General features: G+C 39.2%; 1 protein-coding gene and 1 gene segment (V, D, J or C); both read left to right on the top strand.

The window, feature by feature from the left end:
* Nucleotides 1-10,775, top strand: part of LOC146963388 (T cell receptor beta chain MC.7.G5-like) — a 28,558-nt gene extending 17,783 nt beyond the window's left edge. Inside the window, exons 3-7 of the mRNA XM_085767088.1 lie at nucleotides 5,643-5,705; nucleotides 9,247-9,603; nucleotides 9,713-9,736; nucleotides 9,873-9,979; nucleotides 10,175-10,775. Coding sequence (XP_085623214.1) covers nucleotides 5,643-5,705; nucleotides 9,247-9,603; nucleotides 9,713-9,736; nucleotides 9,873-9,979; nucleotides 10,175-10,201 — 578 coding nt within the window. The 3' untranslated portion in view covers nucleotides 10,202-10,775. The remainder of the gene's footprint in view (nucleotides 1-5,642; nucleotides 5,706-9,246; nucleotides 9,604-9,712; nucleotides 9,737-9,872; nucleotides 9,980-10,174) is intronic.
* An 8,147-nt stretch (nucleotides 10,776-18,922) lies between these two features.
* The window catches only part of LOC146963383 (Ig kappa chain V-III region MOPC 63-like), a 30,536-nt gene continuing 26,862 nt past the window's right edge, over nucleotides 18,923-22,596 (top strand). The window contains 2 exon segments of the V gene segment in view: nucleotides 18,923-18,989; nucleotides 19,082-19,406. Coding sequence covers nucleotides 18,938-18,989; nucleotides 19,082-19,406 — 377 coding nt within the window.

The raw sequence follows: 22,596 nt of genomic DNA, 5'->3' as shown, positions 1-22,596 counted from the left end.
TGTTTGTTTGAAAGAGCTACTCAAGTTGGGAGAAAGGAGCTTGTAGTGATTGTTCTTGCTATTAAGATTAATAATGATAATTTAAAAAAATATAATAAAGTCTGGGGAAGTGGTCTCCACTGTACAACTACAGGTTCTAAATGACATTGACTAGACATGGAGGCAGCATTAAAGCTGTTTCATTATTTCAATACATAAATAATATCAAATTGATGTAATGTAAGTTGTACAGTATAACATTTTGAGGTAATCGTTCCTCATATTTCATGGGATTAAATCAGCTTTTCACTGATGACAAAGTCAAATTAAAGGTATTTTTATTACTCAGTTTATCTTACAACACAAGTTACTCAACCTAAAATACTCACATGTTCACTTTCAGTAAACTGTTTTAGTGTCCACAGATGCGTAAATGTCGTTTCAGGTGATTTTGTCCCTGACAGAAACTCAATTTGGTGTAACCAGTGAATGATCAATGTCATTTCCTTTCAATTAAAGCAGAAGTAAGCGGAATATTTGTGTTAATATAAGTCTTAAATAGTTATATCTTCCGACGGCAATCATTTATATATAGAGTGTTTGGTCTGAAACACGGGTCTGTCAGTCACTCTGCTCCGCTGTAAGGAGGAGAAAATGTTCCTTGTATCCTACAACCTTTATCCAATGAGGAGAGAGAACGGCATAAAGGGGCGGTCCTCTCTGTGTGTGCAGCCAAGGGATGCGCGTGAATGTGGTGACGTAGGGACGAGGGCGGGGACTGCTAACTCCATCGGCTGACAAGAAGTTAGCCAAAACGACCGGATTGCTTACTTCTGCTTTTAATGTCACATCAAAAAACGATTGCAGCACAAACCTGACCTAAGCTTAAAAAAGATATTAGATTTTGTAGTAGCAAATGTTGAAGCTTATCAAAGATGCAAAGTATCAGTTGATGATCAGTGAATGAGAGTTATTGATGGTGCCTCCCTTTCAGTCATGTGATCATGTTTCCTGTGGCTCAGGAAGGTGAGACTCTGCATCATTCAGCTGGGAGACACAGCATCGCTAACATGCTTGTCATCGTCCTCTATCTGTCACTTCTTTTAAACTCAGGTAGGTTTTTTTTACACATTAATTCATAATTCATGTCAATTCATCTCTACTTGGCAAATGTTATGACATCATATGCACAGATCTCAGTGAATTTACTGTGTTTGTATAATGAGGTGAGAAATTAAATTATCCCTCATCATGTGCTGCAGGCCTCACTATCGTAGTCCTGCAGCCTGCAGACCAGCTGTCTCAGCCAGAGGCCACGGTGACGCTGGCGTGCAGCGTGGGTCCGGGGCTGGACATGACCAGCTACACCATGTACTGGTACCGACAAACCACACCAGACAGTCATACAAATACCAAGCAGACAGGAAGGAGCTGTGGCTTTGTTTTTTTGACTTGGTGCTAAATTCACAGAGGATAAGTTGGATCCAATCAGCTGCAGGGCTCCAGACTGCCCCTAAAATTTGAGACGGTGCAAGTAAATTCTTCATCTACTTGCGCATGTGTGTCGTCAGTAAATTTTGCTGTTTTGTGTTTGGTGAAATGTGGAAGAGAAGAAGAATCTGCAGGTGGCAGGCCAATGTGTGTGAAGATCATGATTGAAAAGGAAATGTAAATGTTTGCTTTGCAAGTTGATTTACCCCTACATTTTCTGCTGAAGCTCCTAAAACATTAAGTCAGGGACCACTGTGCCCCTACTAAAAAAAAAAAAAGTTGGTCTGAAGCCCTGAGCTGATGAATTGTTGGGCAAAAAGGCCTCAATCCATCCAATCATTCATTTGTTGTGAAGGTAACCACACCCACAAGCTCAACAACAACAAATCCTCACAGTTAGTTGTTGTGTCACTCACATAATAGGCCATGAACTGGGGCTACTTGTTATTAAATTACAGATTTCCACTCCTCACATTTCCACACAAATTCTAGGGCAAACCATTGAGCAACTCTCAAGACATTTTGGGCGGTGCGTGGCGCAGTGGTTAAGGTGGCCGCCCCATGTAGAGGCTACAGTCCTCAACGCAGGCGTCCCCGGTTCGAATCCCGCATCGGGCAGACCTTTCCTGCATGTCATTCCCCCTCTCTCTGCCTCCCCCTGTCTATCTCACTATCTGCTGTCAAAAACGCCAAAAAAATATACTTCAAAAAAACAAAAACAAGAACAGTTTTTAGTCATTATGACTCTTCCAAAATCAACATTTATTTTTGTTTCGAATCAACTTAAAGGGCAAGAAAATGAGCAAAGGTAATGTTGGCTGTTTTTAATATACTATAATTATCGGACTTTTATCTGCACCGATAGTTATCGTGCATCCCCAAAAAGAACAGGATCACTAAAATCTTTATTGAGTGGGCTGATTAGACTTCAATTTTACCTACTGTCATCACCAATTTCACTTTTAATGCTGTTCTACCTATAGTGCACACTCTAGAAAGACTCACTTTGAATGTCATATTTTCTCAGTCTTGCAGTAACTGATGTTGCAGTTGCTGCTCGATGACCACTAGGAGACTGTACAGAAGCTGCACTGAGAGGAGGAGGAGGAGAATAAAGAAACTGACTCAGACGGTACATACCTGCAGCTCTTCAGCCTGTACACATCACTGTTATCACTGTGGCTGCAGATGGTTTTGATTCCTGTGTCTTTTAGGCACATTATCATTGTGAAGATGAAGCTGCTCTTGGCTGCACTGTTCTTCTCAATTGGTAAAAAACATAAAGATGTTTATTTATTTATTTATTTTATCTCTCAGATGTCTTAACTGACTTTGCCATTTACTTGCTCTGTTTTCTTGTTTTTCCAGATTTCTCACTCTGTTTAAAAATTGACCAGGCTCCATCTGTTTTCAGTCGTGTGGGAGACCAGACTGTGACTTTGCAGTGCAACCAAGACCAGAGTGAATATTACTACATGTACTGGTACAAACAAAGCAGCAATAAGACAATGGAGTTACTAACATATTCTCTCAACAAAGACATCGTGAACAATGAACCTCCTTATACCGAATCCAAATACGCCATGTCTCGGCCTTCGGTGCTCAGTACGTCTCTGCAGATTCACCTCGTCGAGGCTGCAGACTCGGCTGTGTATTACTGTGCATCCAGTAGCACAATGGTTCAGAAAGCCTCAGCAGCTAAACAACAACCTCAAGAGGAAGAGACGACAGGAAACTGGGATGAGCGGGGAGGGAGAAAGTGTCAGAGCCTGCACACGTTTTGCTGACATGACCGACAGACAGACAAACATCAACGTGGCATAAACGCATGAAAGAAAATGTGTTTTTAATAGAAACAGACTATAACAACAAACATCTATTCATTAATTACAACTACATGATCTGCTCCTCTGCAGTTCAGAAGTGTGTTCATCCTGCAACAACACCACAAAGCTGATAAGAACAGATACGTGAGCAGGTGTCAACATGCTGCAGATTATTTCTCACATTCAGTATTGTCTCTCTCTGTGTCACGCTCTTATTTCAGTCTCTGCTATTTTATTTTAATATATTTCTGTGTGCAGCCTTGCAAGAAGGTGAAGTGGCCTATATGAATTTTTTTTAGATGTTGTCACACAATGACCTCTGCTGGACTCATGTGGCATTACACTTTAAAGAAACAAAACAAAACATCTTGGGCTTTTTCAAAGTTGATTATAGCAGGACAAATGATTTGATAGTTTTTTGAAACGGCAGTAAGGTGTAATTCACACATGGCAAATACAGTCTGTGACCTCTGCTGTAAAAATGTGACACAACTGCTGCCTCATAATGATACATGTGCAATAAAGTATAAAGATATCTTTGATTTGATGACAATGTGTTGTCTGCCCTTTTGTTTTTAATGTGTTTTCTTTTTAATTCCTCTTTTTAATGCACCCTCTAGTTGTATTGTGTCTGTACAATGACAATAAAGACGAATATAATATAATATAATATAATATAATATAATATAATATAATATAATATGATATAATATAATATAATATAATGTAATATAATATGATATAATATAACAGAAATGTTTTTATTTGCATATAAAGTATAAGCACAGTACATGCACCAATCATTGGGTTAAAATGTAAACATTTTGATAAAAGCCTAAATGTACAATTCATCAACTCAACGGTCAGATTAGTATGTTGTTGAGGATGATGACGATGATGATGATGTTAGATGAAGTAATTCAATGCTTATTTTATGAGATATTTAAATAAAATATGCATTGAATATACTAATGTCACATCTCATAACTATCTATCTATATATACTGTATATCTATATAGTTCATTTACCCCAACTACATTTTTGCCACTTTCTGTTTCACTACGAAATATGTGACGTTTTTTTGTTTCTTTTCTTTATTTCTTTGCAGATTATAAATACAAAATAGAAGAGACAAATCTTCTAGATGATGTCCTAACTTATTAAAACATAATAAAAACTCTTCTTAATTGATACACAATAACGTCAATAGAATGAGCTCCTCCATAATGAAACTGCAACACAACACAATTCCCTAAGGCATAGGCTACTGTACTAAGTGTTACACAGTTATGATAAAGATTAATGATGTTAAATCCCATTATGACATAGGCTATTCACGTTTGTGTTGCATACTCATTTAAATATGTATTTTGCCAGTTATAAGCATATAACAACATTTTATAAACAGGTCATTTGTTTTATGCAATGCCCCTTTTCTTTCATGTAAACTAAACTAAACTAAAGTAAATGGGAGGCTCCTTAGTTCACTGGTAACTGGGTGGATAAAGAGGTGTGACCATGGGCGACGTCACTTCCTCTCAACCACTACAAACAAAAAACCAACAACACTTTTTCTCTTTTCCTTCCCTCTGTTGTTGCTTCTTTTCTTAGTCGACACTGAAATAGCAACAGGCAGTTTGGATCCCGTTCAGCTGCCAGTACAGCAGCTGCACACACACAGAAAGAGATGGAGGCCGAGATAAAGGAAAGCTGGGTGGGGGAAGGAGAGAGGAGAGAGCGGGGAAGACTTTAGGTTTTTGTATGATGCTTTTTCACCGTGGGGACAGGGGGGGCACGGTGATACAATCCTATAGAGCCGTCGTACAAAAACCTCCTCCCATTCACTCTCATTGTGTAGACGGCTACATGCAGCTAAAAACACACGTTAGAGCAGAAAACGTTGTTATTCTGAGGGCGTGTGTGGACGACGTCACTTTGACACTGAGACGTCAGTTTATATGCAGAAATATGCTGAAGAAAAGTTTAAAAAATATATATTCAGACAGTCTGGATTCTTCTTTTACTCATCTTGACACACACAAAAGTCTCTGGTCGTTATAAAACCCATCTCACAGGTTTAAACTCTCTCCATCCTCTTGGATTATTAGTCTGTGTCTCAACCTGCTGATGATGGAAAGTTTGGAGACATTTTGGTAGAGGACACAGTCAGAGTGACACTGGGACTGAAGCCTTTTTTGGAAAAGGAACAAAACTCACTGTTTTGGGTAAGTTGCTGCTCTCGCACTTTAATTCACTACAAACAATGTGAACAGACAGAAAATTCAGGTGTGACAGTGAAAACAAAAGTGTTGTTTTAAAAGAAACTGAAATATTGAGCTGAGCAGAGATCACTGTGACCAACACTGATCCAGCTTACTTTGGCCAAGGAACCAAACTAACAGTTTTAGGTAAATATATCTGTTTATTATTGTATTTTTATGAAGTTTAAACAGCTCTGGAGTTGTAGTATAGGCTGATGTTTTACTAAAAGCATAACAAAGATAATTCTGGTAGAAAAAGACAGAGGAGTTTCATGCTCAGTATGTTTGCACTGTGACAATGCCAACGAAGCATACTTTGGAAAAGGGACCAAACTGACTGTTTTAGGTAAGTTCAGAGTGATTAAAGTGAAACAAATGCAGACTGAAGTCGTGCAGCATTAGAAACCATAAACTCTATAGTATTATAGGGCTTTACAGTTTTAGTTTAGCTCAGTGCTTTTTGACGTGAAGCCAAAACACTGTGTATAATAACGAAGCTTATTTCGGCCAGGGAACCAAACTGACTGTTCTTGGTGAGTAAAAACGTCTTCAAACTTATTTTCTTCTCATGAATTCAGGTCTAAAAAAACCCTAATAAAACAGGTTAAATCTGTGAGAAAACATGTTTTTGATGCATTAAACAAGACTGCTGGGCAACTGATGTTGTTGTGGAATTACAAAGAGACATTTAAGACAAAAAAAAATAGACTTAACGGGTACAGAAAATTAAAGAAAAGACAAATTAAAGATAGCATGGTGTGCTGTTTTTGAGCACTGGTCGGGCACTGTGCTCTGGTGGCCTAGAAGCTTACTTTGGTGGAGGAACAAAGTTAACTGTATTAGGTAAGAAACACATATTTCAACAGTCTATAATAATAAAGTCAATGACAAAAATGTAAACAAACATACAAAATGTAATTGAGAGAACAAAGTCCCTGGATTCCAGCTGTGTATGGTTTAAGTTCAGCTCAGAGCTTTTTGCTCTTAAGCTTTTACACTGTGTCAGTACGAAGCTTATTTCGGCCAAGGAACAAAACTGACTGTTCTCGGTGAGTAAAACGTCAAAACTTCATCTTATAAACCTTAAGCAAAAGAGGCTGAAGCAAGTTCTGTTGTTTCTTCTGTCTGGGAAGAAGATTTTGTGTTAAACTTTAAAAACCAAACTGCAATGCAGGCAGCAAATGACAGTTGTAGAGTTTAGTGGGTAAAAAATTAGATTAAAGACATTAAAGAATCTAAATTTAAAGGCAACTTAAAAAAGTGAACATAGCATCTTTGGTTGTTTTGAGCACTGGTCATGTTCACTGTGACTCTGGTGCTGGTGCTGAAGCTTACTTCGGTGGAGGAACGAAGTTAACAGTTTTAGGTAAGAAATGAGAGCAATAATGTCTGCATGCTGATAATAATAATAATACTTCATTCAAGTCTCGCTAAAAAAAAAGAAGCATAAACTCTTGTTAGGGGGCTTATTTCAGCTAAAGCACAAACCTTACTGCTCTTGGTGAGTTCAATTAGTGACCAGCAGGTCAGTAGCCTAAATGAGCTAAAAAAAAAAAAGATTAAAAAAGAGAGAAAACAAACTTAAAAGGTAAAGTAGAAGCAGCACGTTGGGCTGTTTTGGGCACTGATCACGTTCACTGTGACACTGGTACTTCAGAGGCTTACTTTGGTGGTGGAACAAAGTTAACCGTTTTAGGTGAGAAAACATTTTTAAGTTTGATAAATATTGTTGAAGTATAAATTTATTTGATAATGTAAAGATACTTTAAGGCTCAGAAGCCTCCTCATCACTCATGGTTATAGACATCACTAGAATAAATCATCAGAAAATAACCACAAAACACGACTACAGTGTTTAAAATGGTGAAAATAACAGGATGACTTATGTGGAAGTATAAAAAAGTGAACATGTCAAAAAGCGAAAAAGTTGCAATAATTTTAAAATGGCAGAGACAGAGAGTTTTTGTTATCGTTAAAAGCCTCTGTGCTCAAAACACCGAGGCTTACTTTGGAGCTGGAACCAAACTCACTGTTTTAGGTAAGAAATACCTCAGAAAGATTCACGAGATGAGAAGTGAACAAAAAGCCAGTATCAGTATCACTTTTTTATTTCATTATACTGATCAGATGGTGATTTTAAGTAAACTAAAAACATGTGAAAGTCGTGTGACAGTAAAACATTTGGCTTTATGCCCAGAGTTTGGGTCTCACAGTGAGTTTTTATCAACTCTGTGAAACACTGTGAACTCTCAGTCTGAGGCTTACTTTGGAGCTGGAACTAAACTCACCGTCTTAGGTAAGGCATTAAAAATAATTAAAAGTATCACAGGCCGTTGCTAATATAATACTTCATATGTGCAGCCTAGTTAGGTTTGCTTGTCTGCTTTTTTTTTATTATTTCTTTTAAACTGACATTAGATCAGAACTATAATGCTGGTAGCGTATAATTTGATTCAATATGTGCTATTTCTACATGTTTGTGTGCAAAAAAGGTTGTAAGTGCATGTGAAGACAGGGCACAAACAAAGTGCAGGGAGGTTGAGGAGTTTTTCTGTAGCCTTGTATCAGTGTGAATGACTACAACCCAGCTTACTTTGGCAGTGGCACCAAGCTGACAGTGTTGGGTAAGAAAATGCTTTAAAAAATCATGCAAAAAATATATTAATATTTATTTTTTCACCTTTATTTAACGTAAATGTGCAAAATTATTGTTGAGTTAAGTTTAGAATTGTAAAAAAGAAAACTGAGCTGCTCAGGTTTATGGTCAAAACTGCAACAGAAAATGTAAAGGCACTGGTGTGATGAAATGGTTTAAATTTCGCTTATGAGAAACTCACATTTGCAGAAAAAGGAGTTAAAGGTGGTTAGAGGCTGCTGTGCTGTCGGTCTTTGTCAGTTTTTTACAAGCGAGTCAGTGTTGTGCTCTGGCAATTACCCTGCTTACTTTGGAGAAGGAACTAAACTAACCGTTCTTGGTAAGATTGTACCTCTAATTTAAAAATATTCATGAAGAAATTAAGCTGTGATGGCTCTGATTATGAGTTATGTAAACTGTAGGGGTCATGTTGTTTTTAATGTTAACGTACAGTGTGACTTGTTGTCATGTTGTCTGCCTGTGGTCTTGTATAAATTCTGGTGTTACGATGTCATATGTAGTTTTGTGATCAAGACCGAGACCAAACCAATGCGAGACCATTTTCAAGACCATTACTGTATTAATAATCTTGTGGCTTGATATTTACATCATTCCACAGCTAAAAAAAGAAAAGATAATTTAAAATACAATCCAAACCGTTTGGATTGAGCAGAAGAACACACAATAAAACCTGCTGAAGTTTCTCCCACTTTGTTCACTGGTGCAACCAACCAAATTTTTCAGATGATTAAGCATAAATAAATAAGCATAAACTTTTGTCGAATAATTTTAATTATCTTCAAGTAACTGAATTACATTACATAAACCAGAGTGAGCAAGTGACAGAGAGATAGACATTTGCAGTTCACATATAAAAAAGATGTGGTGGTCTCGACAGGTCTTGAGAAAAATCGGCCGAGACCGAGACAAGACCAAGACCTTAAAATGTGGCCTTGAGTCCCACAACACTAGTGACATGCATCCTGGATTGTGAAGGTGTTGGACATTTGTTTGCAGTTTAATTCACTAATGTTATTTCTTTTGTTCTTGTAGATCAAGGGATTGAGACCACCGCACCAAATGTGACAGTGTTTAAACCTTCACCAAGTGAGTGCGAAAACCCGAAAGACGATACGAGGAAGAAGACCTTACTCTGTTTGGCCACTGGATTCTACCCGGACCATGTCACGGTGTTCTGGCAGATTGACGGGAAGAACGTCACCGATGGCGTGGCAACCAACGATGCTGTTCAGGATCAAACAACTAGAAAATACCAAATCACCAGCAGGCTGAGGGTCCCTGCTGATGACTGGCACTGGAACAGCCCTAAGAAAAACTTCTCCTGTGTTGTCGCCTTCTTTAATAGCAAAACAACTTTCAACACAACGGACTTTGTTTTTGGTGAAGAAAGTACGTTCATGTAAAACTCAGAAATAACAAACATGATCTTTTTTATTGCTGCACGTGCATGTAAACAATAATCTGATCTTGTCTATCCCATTTATTTTTTCTCTACCAGTTACAAAACGTTTCTGGACAAGAGGTAAATAAACCATCTCATCTCTCTCCATCTGGAAACATCTGGTGTTTATATAATTAAGAAGAAATGTGATAAACACTTTGAATGCTTCGTCTTTGAACCATATAACTCATCTGAATGTTTGACCTTTGTCGTGCAGGAAAACATTTGAGGACCACACACACCTACGAACTCACCTATGCTGTTTTTATCATCAAGAGCTGCATCTACGGAGCCTTTGTGACGTTTCTGGTGTGGAAACTTAAGGTTTGTCAAACACACAAACAGGCATAATAAGCTTTTGCTTCAGCCTACACCTTTTGGTTGCATGTATCTATGCATTTTGTCAGTCTCTTCTTTTTTAAATCGACCAAATGAATAAATAAATCACGGTTCCTGACATAAAACTGCTTCCATATAATTTTCTATGTGAATAGAAAAGTAATAAAATGTCCGTTTCAGGGTTCAGCCAGAAAGTGGAACTACTGAGAGCCGACCTGAGAGGAACAGATCCTGGGCGATGGATCGACTTGCTTTCTGTAAATAAGAAATGAAAACATAGTTTAGTTACAGAGCTGCTGAGAAGTTTGCCTTTACCTGCTTTATTCTCCTTCTGGTGAACTTTCTGGGTTAAAGTTTTGATGGCCGTCCAGAGTTGTAAGTAATTATTTGCCTTACAGATCTTACAAAAACCTTTTCTTTGGATGTCTCATTTGAGAGCACCCACATGTGTTTTACCTGTGTCTATTACCTATACTTGACTTTACCAATGCAGCTGGGGTTCACTTACTTTTGCAAATACTCTATACAAGTACGTGGAATTGATAAACATGAACCTGACATTTCATATATAAAAATAATAAAATTAGAAAATCATGGTAAAAACAACAGAAAAATCTAAACTATTCAAATGGTTCAGAAACTTTTAAGCAGCACTGTATATCTCTACAATACTGTATGTTATAATGCATTTAAACTTGAGCCGGCAATAGTGTGTTTATTCTTACATTGTTAAAGCTACAATCAAGTTAAAACATTATGTGTTAGAGGTGGTGAAATGCTTGCGTGTTTCCTTTTTTTCTTCAATAAAAGTGTTTCTGGAAAGTCATTGGAAGTCTTATTTGTTATTATATAAAAGTTTGTCTTGAGGGACTGTCTGTCTGTGCAGAAAATTGACGCAGTAATTGATAAAGCTTCGACAACAAACGCTGTTGATGCTCTGTGGTGAACATGAAGACAGGATTAGACAGATGTCAGTTGCTCCAATTTTGTTTTTGTGTTTTTGCGACTATGCAGATGTTACCATCCTCCACCCATTGTTCCCACATCTCACTGAACTGTGTGATAGTGGGAGGTATTTATTTTTAGTGGCACAGCAACCAGCCTGTTTTCTCAGAAACCAACTACTTTCCACTTTATACATTCATGTTGAAACATCTCAGCTCAGGAAAAACATCTCATGCAGATTAATTTGGTTCGAAACAAAGTTTTCCAATGAACAAACTGAAACTGACTCATGTTTTGTATGAGTTTTTTCGTCTTGCATATTTAATGTCACCACAGATCTGAATCTAATTATTTTAGTTACTGTAAATGGTTATCAGCGTGGATTAATTTGAGTTGTATCTAGTCTTTCCACTTTCCACTTACATTTGTTCAAATGTTTTCAGCAGTAACAAGTAATTGTGAAGAGTGAGTGTCTACACAACACAACACAACGACAGGAAGTCAACGTTATCCCTCCGTGTACAAAAGAAGGTCAAAGCTGGTGTTGGTGAGAAGAGACGGTGCAGAGGAGAGGATGTGGTCACACAGCAGCCGGCGCATCGAGCTCTCTGTGCTGAGAAATGACAGAGGTGCAAACTTCCACCGAAACCACAACCTCCGGCTCACACACACACACACACACACACACACACATAGGCTGCACCTGCAACTCTGCACCAGCTCACGCCCACAGTGCACATCTCTGAGCAAACAGCTGCAACAACTTCCAACTATAGAGCCAACACCAACATAACAACAACATATAAGAGCTGTTTACTGGGATCTGGGGCACAAAGCTGCATATTAAGTTTTTTAATGGTGCATAAAACACCACGGCTGCTGCTGTAGAGATGGCACAGCAGCGTCTGCACCTCCTCTGAGTCCTGCAGAAAAACACACTGCATCTGAAGCTACTGATGGTGTGCAGGCTGTTCGGTATAGCCGACAGAAAAACTATTCAGAGGGTCAAAAGATCAGAATAAAAAAATCATTGGTAGAGCAAAAAACATTAGCAAAGACCCTTCCCACCCTGGTCACCTCCATTTTGAACTTTTATTGCCCATTTTTTTCCCTAAAGCAATCCAGACTCTCAACAAAAACACAGTAATTCTGCAACTCAAGACGTATCCACTCGTATCATACCGTACATACATCACCACTTACAAGCACTCTATACCCCATGTAACCTGCCATGGTTGTGTTTGTTTCCATATCTTATTTCAACCTATCTTGTTTTTATGTTGAAGATTGTTTTTCTATTTTATGAGTTTCCTGTTTTTATTACGTACGATGATTGTATGTGTGTGTGCTAGAATACCTCTCCGGTGGGTAATTACAATTTCATTGTGTTTTAAATTCAGTGACATCTTATGTCTTATATCTTATCTTATCTGAAATAAGACAAAGGGAAAATGTATTTCGCTGCAATTAAAACAATATCAGGTAAAGACACCCAACATAAATGAACTACTTCTTTGTACAGGACTATATCTGAAAAAACAGCTGAAATGCTCCTGTCTGAACAGTCCCTCGTCATCTGTAAAACCTCCAGTGGGACTAAACCGTGTTCTCCTTAAAAAAAACACCAAAAAAACAACATGTTGTGTTTATTGCAGTCACATACACAGGAAACTCTGTGTGAAGGCAGCAGCAGAAACACGTATTAAAATGATCATATCTACAGTATTAACCTAAGCTTTAGATGAATTTATAAGCTGCTCTTTTATTATCTCTGTTTGAGTACAGGATGTCAAATGGTTTCTGTTGTTATTTAAAACTTCCAGACAAGTGTGAAACTTCAAACTGTTTACAAGGATAAAAACACATCTACAGCCTGAAGTTCAGAAATTATTAGGCCTACATTGTTTTATTCATTATAACAAGGCAACAGCAAGCCAGGGCAAACTGCAACACAATTTTTTTCCTTTTCTTTTGATTTGAAATGGATTAGGGCTTCAACTTAGCTTCCTTATATGATACTTATGGTGTACTATATAAGAAATTACTATTGAAGTATCAAATAAGCAACAGACAAAGAAATGTTTGACCCACATGTTCAGATTCCAGCAGCTGGCAGTGACATTTAATTATGTTGAACTCCCCCTTGTGGTGCCACCTGGGTCATGCTCATGTTCTGGTTTTTGGTTGGTTTGTTTGTTATTTTGAATCCATATATTTTCTATAATCAAGTAGAAGTAAAAAAAAAAAAAAAAAAAAACTGCCTGGTAAGAGTTCCTTATATGTCACAGAACAAGTACAATCCTGTATCAATCGCATCTTCTTTGAACCAAAAAAAAAAGAGAGAGAGATAAAATCTAACAACTTCTGATTTTCTGAATTTAAAATAAGTTATACCATTATACAGTATTATTCTGGATGTTTCCTGTGGGAGGGCCCCAGTGACACATACTTATCATGATTGGATTTTAGACTTTTTCTGCCACCTGCTGGTGAGTGTGTGAAACCACAAAATGGAGCTCAGTTTGGATGTTTTGTAACCCTTTCATTTACAGGCCGCTAATTACGTAATAATGTTAAGAAATAGCCAAGAAATAACAATTAATTGCATCATGTCTAAAAATAGATTAGAAATAATGGCCTATTTCATAATAATGTAGAGAAATATAACCAAGAAATAACAATTGATTGCGTAGAAATAGCCCAGAAATAACGGCTAATTGCAAGAACTTGGTGGAGAAACATTATGGCCTTTCCCAAAAAATTCAAAGCATGTGTATCTTATCTTTTGCCTTTTTAAAAACATGACATTACTACAAAATTAAAGGGGAATTGCCGTTTTTTTTACAATCTGGGCCTTATTTCTAGCATAAAATACGATCATTTACTTTACGCTTTACACTTTACTTTATTTCTCACGACCACGTAAGTGGTATGGAGCACAAACAATAAAACAGTACAAATAATCAGACATAGCAAGAGGCAGTGGGGGCTGTACTTTGTACATACAGTACATCTCTGACCAGGACAGAGCAAAAACTATCACTTAAACAGAGGAAGGGCACGTTTAAGAAAGGCACCTAGCTTATAAATAACTTTTGTTTTATCAGACTGTAATAACAAAATTAGTTTAAACATAGATGGGCAACTTTTAGGGAGGTATTTTTCTCTTAGATATATGATACATGTGTTCTTGCATTCAAACAAAACATGGAACTCATCACCAATCTGGCCATCTTTGCATAGATCACATAACCTCCGAATTCTATCGAGTCCTTTATACCTTCCAATAACTTTTGGTATTCACAGTAAATACTCACCCAGATAATTTTGGTGTCATTACAAGCCAACGAAATTAGCTCTTGCTGAGAGCCGCGTCACGCGTGTATCCATATAATGCGAGTCTACAGTGCAGCGGAATGTAGCCTCTCTTTACACATTATCCGACGCCAAACTTGTTCATTTCACCAATGTTTTGTTCTGATATGCTAGTGCTATTCCCCTCTGAGTCCGGGGTTAGCTGTTATCAACATCCGTGGTCTGTAGGTTGACCTACTAACCTCTGACCTGGATGATGTCATCCTTGAGCGCCGTGCGGCTCGATTCCACTTTGGCATTCAGGTCCATTTTTTTAGCGCAACTAGCCAGAGCTTTAGTAAGTCCAGGTTGCGGAGAGGAAGCCTGTGGAAGCTGAACTTCGTAGAAATTAACCATAGCACTAGCATTAGCAACTTTCAGGTAAACAAGCCGCTCCGTGCGGCGTCAGAGATAATACCATCCAGGTTAGAGGTAAGTAGGTCAACCTACAGACCCCGGATATATGATATCGCGGAACAACTTGTAATGACACCAAAGTTATCTGGGTGAGTAAATGATCGTATTTTATGCTAGAAATAAGGTCCAGATTGTAAAAAATGGGAATTCTCCTGTGTTATCTAACCACATAACTTCAATATCACGGTGCCTCTAAATGAAAAACAAAGCTCATATATCACTGGTGTTGGAATTCAACTACAGCTATAGGCTACTTGTTGAAATTTGTGTGTAAAGATTTTTCAGTTTTCAGCTTTAATTGTGGCAACACTGGATGCACTGACTCTACAGTGGCACCATCTGTGATCTTTTGTAGGCTATACTTTCATCATAAAGTAAAAAACAACAACAACAACAACAACAACTATTTAGGCTGAGATGGTGAGAGTGTTAAGTCAAATAAGAAGTTAAATCTTAATATATTCTCCAGTTTTTTTTTTCATGGATTCATTAAAATTAGCCCCAATCTGTGCATCTTAACTTATTATCATTCACAATTACTGCTAGCTATATGAAGGACACCAAATGACATGAGTAAAAATTAATCAATAAATGAATAAATACATGTAGAAAAAAAACCTTTTTCAAAATGCCTTCATTTCTTTATTTATGTAAGTATTAAAATATTTATATTTGCATTTATTGATTCATTTATACTTACACGTGCAATGATGAAGCATGTTGTTGGTGTTGTGGTGAGACTGAAGTGTCAGCAGAGGGCAGTGTGCACCTCTTCATCACCATCAAGAGCTTGAAGGAGCTTCTCAGAGAAAGAAACGGCAAAGAGAGTCTAAAGTTTCTACATGTGTTGAATCAGTCCACATGGGGATCAAACCTGCTCCACCTCCTCTGCTTCTCTCAGTTTCATAAAGACAGGTGTCCTCACAGGTATTTTGCATGACTCATATGCATCACTGCTCCTCAGAGTTTAAGTTCTTCTGTCACAGAGAGTCTGAACTGTTCTTGTGGCCTCACACTGAAAACTGCATCAGGATGATGTCGCCAACAACAACTATGCTTGTCGTGTTGGTTTTTCTGAGTCAAGGTGAGAAGGTTATCGGAAAAATTCTAATCAATCACATTTTCTCAGTTTGCTATAACATGATATTATATATATCTATTGCTAACATGAATTTACAAAACTATTTAAAAGAAAATCTGAAAAAAATAATATCATTTAGTCATTTTTGTAAGTTTAGAGAGAAACTGTTGATTTCCATCTGTCATACGTTCATGATTTGGAAATTATTTTTCATAAACTGTAAAGATGTAGAAAGTAGAAATCCTCAAAAAAGTCAGATATGAGAGTATAACAAAGAAATCATTATGAAATAATAGATGCAATACTTTTTTTTCTCTATATACCCTGTGGACAAATCCAGTCAAAAAACACTGCATCAAAAAAGTGAAACAATTTTAATCCAGATGTTCAAAATCCAATCCTGTAAAATCTATTTCCTTCTCTTCCACTGTGATGATATTCAGTGTAAATCCAAGCAGCATTTCTCCTGATGTTGTGTCCCACGTCTCCTTCAGCCTGTTGAGAGCAGAGAAATCATTTCCATAGAGAGGAGGCTTTGCATCGTCAGCTGATCCTCCAGAGATCTGAGAAGGTTTATAGTCCTGTGAGTTCAACACTGCAGGACTCAGATCTGTCAGTGGACTCAGCAGAAACCACCATGACTCTCATCACCATCCTCATCTGGACTCTGGCCTGCTGCTGTTTTACAGGTTCAGTCTCTCAGCAACGTTTCAAACACGATGTTTTACCTTTTCTCTCATTTCTTCCTGCTGATTAATGAATGGTTTGTTTTTGTCTGCAGGTTGCAGTGCTCAGGTGACGTTGACTCAACCTCCACTAGTGACAAATACTCCAGGATCCACCGTCTCCATCACCTGTAAAACCAACCAGGCTGTTTTCAGTCTTCTAGGTGATGATGCTATGTTCTGGTATCAACAGAAATCTGGACAGGCCCCAAAACTCCTAATAAAACTTGTAAACCAACGTGAATCAACAACACCGTCTCGATTCAGTGGCAGTGGAAGCAGCTCTGACTTCAGTTTGACCATCAGTGGAGTTCAGGCTGAAGATGCAGCAGTTTATTACTGTCAGAGCATACATGACATAGATGATGCCTGGGTGATCACACAATGATTCATGGTCGTACAAAAACCTCCCTCAGACTGCAGAGACTCTGACACAGACCAGTGAACACACAGCTGACACTCACCTCACCAAACACTAAACACACATTATACTGAATATTTAAGGTTTATTTTTTTGAGTTTAGCCAAACTGTTTATGACATGATGTTTTTTTCCAAGGTAAATTACATGTTTTAGCTCAAATTACTCTGTTTCACCTCCTGCAATACAAACTGATGGTTCATTTACAACCTATTTACAAATTTACGAAGAAGAACAGAAGAACTGGAGGTTTTTAGTGAAATGTCTCAGTAACTCTGAGATTATTTATCATGAAATGTGATTCAAACATTCTAAAGGTCAAGTGTAATATTTCATGTTATTTCATGTTATCTCCTAAATGTTACATTTTCAATTTGACTTTGGTTCACTTGCAGTAAAGTTAGAAATTAGAATAAGCTTCATGTTTTAAGTTTGGAGGAGTGTTTGTTCATCTTATGGTTAACTTTATATGGCTGGGCATAACCAATGATGTAACAATAACCAATATCAACACTTCTTTATAAATGCTCTATGACAAAATAAAATTGAGGACGGGACGAGCAATAAACCATGAATGATATTTAACCAGTTTAAAGCAGTTTAAAGGCTTGACCGGTAAGGAGAAACGTGACAAAAAAAGGTTACAACAGTATAAAATACTTTGTGTTACATGTGTTTGATGTGAACAGTGAAATGATGAAGCATGATCTTGAAAATATTCAAGATCTGAATCACGATCACACTAACATGTTGTTGTTGTGAGACTGAAGTGTCAGCAGAGGGCAGTGTGCACCTCTTCATCACCATCAAGAGCTTGAAGGAGCTTCTCAGAGAAAGAAACGGCAAAGAGAGTCTGAAGTTTCTACTCAACTCAACTCAACTCAACTCAACTCAACTCAACTCAACTCAACTCAACTCAACTCAACTCAACTCAACTCAACTCAACTTTATAGCACAGTTTCAACACAATGCAGAAATTGATCCAAAATGCTTCACCACAAAACAAAAAGTACAAAACTGCAACAAAAGGAAAATAAACATAATAGAAAAAGAAATTAGGGTTGAAAATGAATGAATGGTTTGATAGAGGGGGCTAATGGGCCAAGATGGGGAGAAATGCTTTGGGTTGGGTGCTGTGGACCAAATAGTATGACTTTGGTTTTGTTTTTGTTGAGCTGGAGAAAGTTTGTGGCCGTCCAGGACTTGATTGTTGAGGTCGGCTAGTTTGTTGTAGTTATTGGGCTCCACAGAGAGATAGATTTTTGTATCGTCAGCGTAACAATGAAAGGAAATGTTGTGATTTTAGATAATTTGGCCTTGTGGAAGCAGGTAGATGGAGAAGAGAAGTGGGACGAGTATAGGACCTTGAGGGACGCCACAAGGGACGGAGGCTGAGGAGGAAGATGAATTTCCAGTTGAGACACTACATGTGTTGAATCAGTCCACATAGGAATCAAACCTGCTCCACCTCCTCTGCTTCTCTCAGTTTCATAAAGACAGGTGTCCTCACAGGTATTTTGCATGACTCACACTGAGTAAGGTCATGATTTGGAAATTATTTTTGAGAAACTGTAAAGATGTAGGAAATAGAAATCCTCACAAAAGTCAGATATGAGAATATAATTAAGAAGTCATTATAAAATAATAAAGAAAATAAATAATATATTATATATTTTTTCTCTATATACCCTGTGGACAAATCCAGTCAAAAAATACTGCATCAAAAAAAGTGAAACCATTTTAATCTAGATGTTCAAAATCCAATCCTGTAAAATCTATTTCCTTCTCTTCCACTGTGATGATATTCAGTGTAAATCCAAGCAGCATTTCTCCTGATGTTGTGTCCCACGTCTCCTTCAGTCTGTTGAGAGCAGAGAAATAATTTCCATAGAGAGGAGGCTTTGCATCGTCAGCTGATCCTCCAGAGATCTGAGAAGGTTTAGTCCTGTGAGTTCAACACTGCAGGACTCAGATCTGTCAGTGGACTCAGCAGAAACCACCATGACTCTCATCACCATCCTCATCTGGACTCTGGCCTGCTGCTGTTTTACAGGTTCAGTCTCTCAGCAACGTTTCAAACATGATGTTTTACCTTTTCTCTCATTTCTTCCTGCTGATTAATGAATGGTTTGTTTTTGTCTGCAGGTTGCAGTGCTCAGGTGACGGTGACTCAACAACCTCCACTACAGATGTTTACTCCAGGATCCACCGTCTCCATCACCTGTAAAACCAACCCGGCTGTTTACAGAAATGGTGATGGTAGTGAGGATATGTACTGGTATCAACAGAAATCTGGACAGGCTCCAAAGCTCCTAGTAAAACTTGCAAACCGACGTGAATCAACAACACCGTCTCGATTCAGTGGCAGTGGAAGCAGCTCTGACTTCAGTTTGACCATCAGTGGAGTTCAGGCTGAAGATGCAGCAGTTTATTACTGTCAGTCTTACCATCCTGGTGGAGTGTTCACACGGTGATTTAGAGCCGTACAAAAACCTCCTTCAGTTTGACTGAAGTGAAACAGCTGCTGCAGCTGCAGAGGGCTGGTGAACAGACTGAGAACTGGTCCAGTGAACACAACACAAGAGTCATCAAGCAGAACCACAATGAACCCTAAATACAACTGAAACACACTGACACCTTTCCATATATAGTTTCAGACGTATATTTCATTGATTCATCTTTATATGCTCTTTAAATTAGATAAAATCTTAAAGTAGTGATGATAAACAGCATCTGATGCAACAGCTGCAAATGTAAATATGAAATTGCAACAGTTCAAACTGAAGTGAAAATGTCCAGTTTACTGCATATCTAAGGGTTAAGCTCCTTTATTAGTAACATGTTATCATGTACGATAGTGGAATGATCCAGATAGTATTTTTTCTAAAGTTTTATAATGAAACACAGAGACACTGATTTATTATAACACACTGTTTTATTTAAAAGATTAAATGCAGTATTTCCAGATTCAGATGAATCAGAGAGTGATGAACATGAAGCAGAATATGCAGAGGATCAGCATCAGAAAGCAACATGCAGACTAACACACTGAGTGGAGCTGTGAGAGCTGCAGAAATATGCGCAGAGAGGAGATGTGTAGCTTGATCCAGATGTGTGTCAGAGCAGCAGCAGCAGCAGCAGCAGCAGCAGCAGCAGCAGCTGCATGGTTTCCAGACAGGAAGTGTTGCTGCAGCTCTACTCTGAGCAGCGGTCAGGCTCCAGGGTTTGAGTGACAGGGCTCTGTCCACTCAGAGTGGCCTCACAGCTCACTGAGCCCGCCTTCCTCCACTGGTCTGCAGACAGGCTCAGGGTGCTGGTCCAGCTGTAGCGGCCGTCACTCCCCGGGACCTCCAGGCTGCGTGACACCCCCGAGGAGCTGCTGCTGCCCCCCACCTTCCAGCCCAGTGTCCAGGCTGAGGGGAAGCCTCCGCTGGCCACACACGCCAGTGTGGCACTGCCCTGCTGCAGCTCCTCTCTGGAGGGGGGGGGAGGACGGTCAAATCCGTGTATCATTCGTTCATTCGTTTTTCAAAATAAAACCAAAAATAAGAAAACGAAAAAACAACTCTTTTTCTCAGTATTCGTTTCCAAAACTAAAATGAAAAACGGATAACGACTCGTTTTTTTCAGTTTTCGATTTTATGCTCAAATGAATAATGGAAAAAAACGGATAACGAGCGTTTCTCGTTTCATGTTTCATGCAATTTTGATCTGAAGTGCAATGAGCCGGAAATGACCGTGATCCGGAAGTGACAGTCTCTGCCTTTACTGCTAGAGCCCTCAAAGTAAAGGATAATGTAGCCTACTTCCCTCTTTTCACTTAACTGCAAAAAACTACTAGCGGAAATATAGAAAGTGACATCGGACTTTGTTTTTCTGGATAGCGTAGGTCCGTAGCTTTCCGTAGAACTTTTCCCCGCGTCTCTAGCACATTCCTAGCCAGAGATATGAGCCTGGGAGCATGTGGAGGCCAATTTTGGCCCACTTTGGCCCGCCTAGGTGCGTTTTCGGCCATAACTCGCCGAGGGAAGGTCGGACACTGTCGGACCCGACGGCTTTCCCCCATAATTCGACCACGCTGAACACGATGGTGTGTGGCTCGTATTTTTCTGACTTACCGTTCTTGAGATACAGCCGATTTCGCCCTTCTTTTCGAGGCCACGCCCCCTTATCATGAGAAAGTTGGGTCGGACTCGGTATCGTTGGAAAGCTTAGGTCCTCAGCTATCCACACACGTTGGTTTCACGAGTCTAGCACTTTCCTGCCCAGAGTTAGGAACTTATCATCCCTTGATTCACTTAGCCTATTTCTTACTTACGCCTGGACATGTCATTTTTACTAACCTTAACCAGTCCAAAGTTCTTGCTGGGTCGTCTGCTGCATGCTGGACACTCAGTGGCGCCACCTGTGCCCAAAAAAAAAAATGGGGCACAGCCAAAGAGTCCAAATTACTTCCCTCTTTTCACTTAACTGCAAAAAACTACTAGCGGAAATATAGAAAGTGACGTCGGACTTTGTTTTTCTGGATAGCTGAGGTCCGTAGCTTTCCGTAGAACTTTTCCCCGCGTCTCTAGCACATTCCTAGCCAGAGATATGAGCCTGGGAGCATGTGGAGGCCAATTTTGGCCCACTTTGGCCCGCCTAGGTGCGTTTTCGGCCATAACTCGCCGAGGGAAGGTCGACACTGTCGGACCCGACGGCTTTCCCCCATAATTCGACCACGCTGAACACGATGGTGTGTGGCTCGTATTTTTCCGACTTACCGTTCTTGAGATACAGCCGATTTCGCCCTTCTTTTCGAGGCCAAGCCCCCTTATCATGAGAAAGTTGGGTCGGACTCGGTATCGTTGGAAAGCTTAGGTCCTCAGCTATCCACACACGTTGGTTTCACGAGTCTAGCACTTTCCTGCCCAGAGTTAGGAACTTATCATCCCTTGATTCACTTAGCCTATTTCTTACTTACGCCTGGACATGTCATTTTTACTAACCTTAACCAGTCCAATGTTCTTGCTGGATCGTCTGCTGCATGCTGGACACTCAGTGGCGCCACCTGTGCCCAAAAAAAAAAATGGGGCACAGCCAAAGAGTCCAAATTACTCCCTCTTTTCACTTAACTGCAAAAAACTACTAGCGGAAATATAGAAAGTGATATTGGACTTTGTTTTTCTGGATAGCTGAGGTCCGTAGCTTACCGTAGAACTATTCCCCGCGCCTCTAGCACATTCCTAGCCAGAGATATGAGCCTGGGAGCATGTGGAGGCCAATTTTGGCCCACTTTGGCCCGCCTAGGTGCGTTTCGGCCATAACTCGCCGAGGGAAGGTCGGACACTGTCGGACCCGACGGCTTTCCCCCATAATTCGACCACGCTGAACACGATGGTGTGAGGCTCGTATTTTTCTGACTTACCGTTCTTGAGATACAGGCCGATTTCCGCCCTTCTTTTCGAGGCCACGCCCCCTTATCTTGAGAAAGTTGGGTCGACTCGGTATCGTTGGAAAGCTTAGGTCCTCAGCTATCCACACACGTTGGTTTCACGAGTCTAGCACTTTCCTGTCCAGAGTTAGGAACTTAATCATCCCTTGATTCACTTAGCCTATTTCTTACTTACGCCTGGACATGTCATTTTTACTAACCTTAACCAGTCCAAAGTTCTTGCTGG

Source organism: Trachurus japonicus, chromosome 22 (assembly GCF_045865225.1).
Source record: "Trachurus japonicus isolate A0001 chromosome 22, Traja_1.0".
NCBI classification, from domain to species: domain Eukaryota; kingdom Metazoa; phylum Chordata; class Actinopteri; order Carangiformes; family Carangidae; genus Trachurus; species Trachurus japonicus.
The sequence above is the reverse complement of the archived record's forward strand: the minus strand, read 5'-3'. Positions and strand labels throughout refer to the sequence as shown.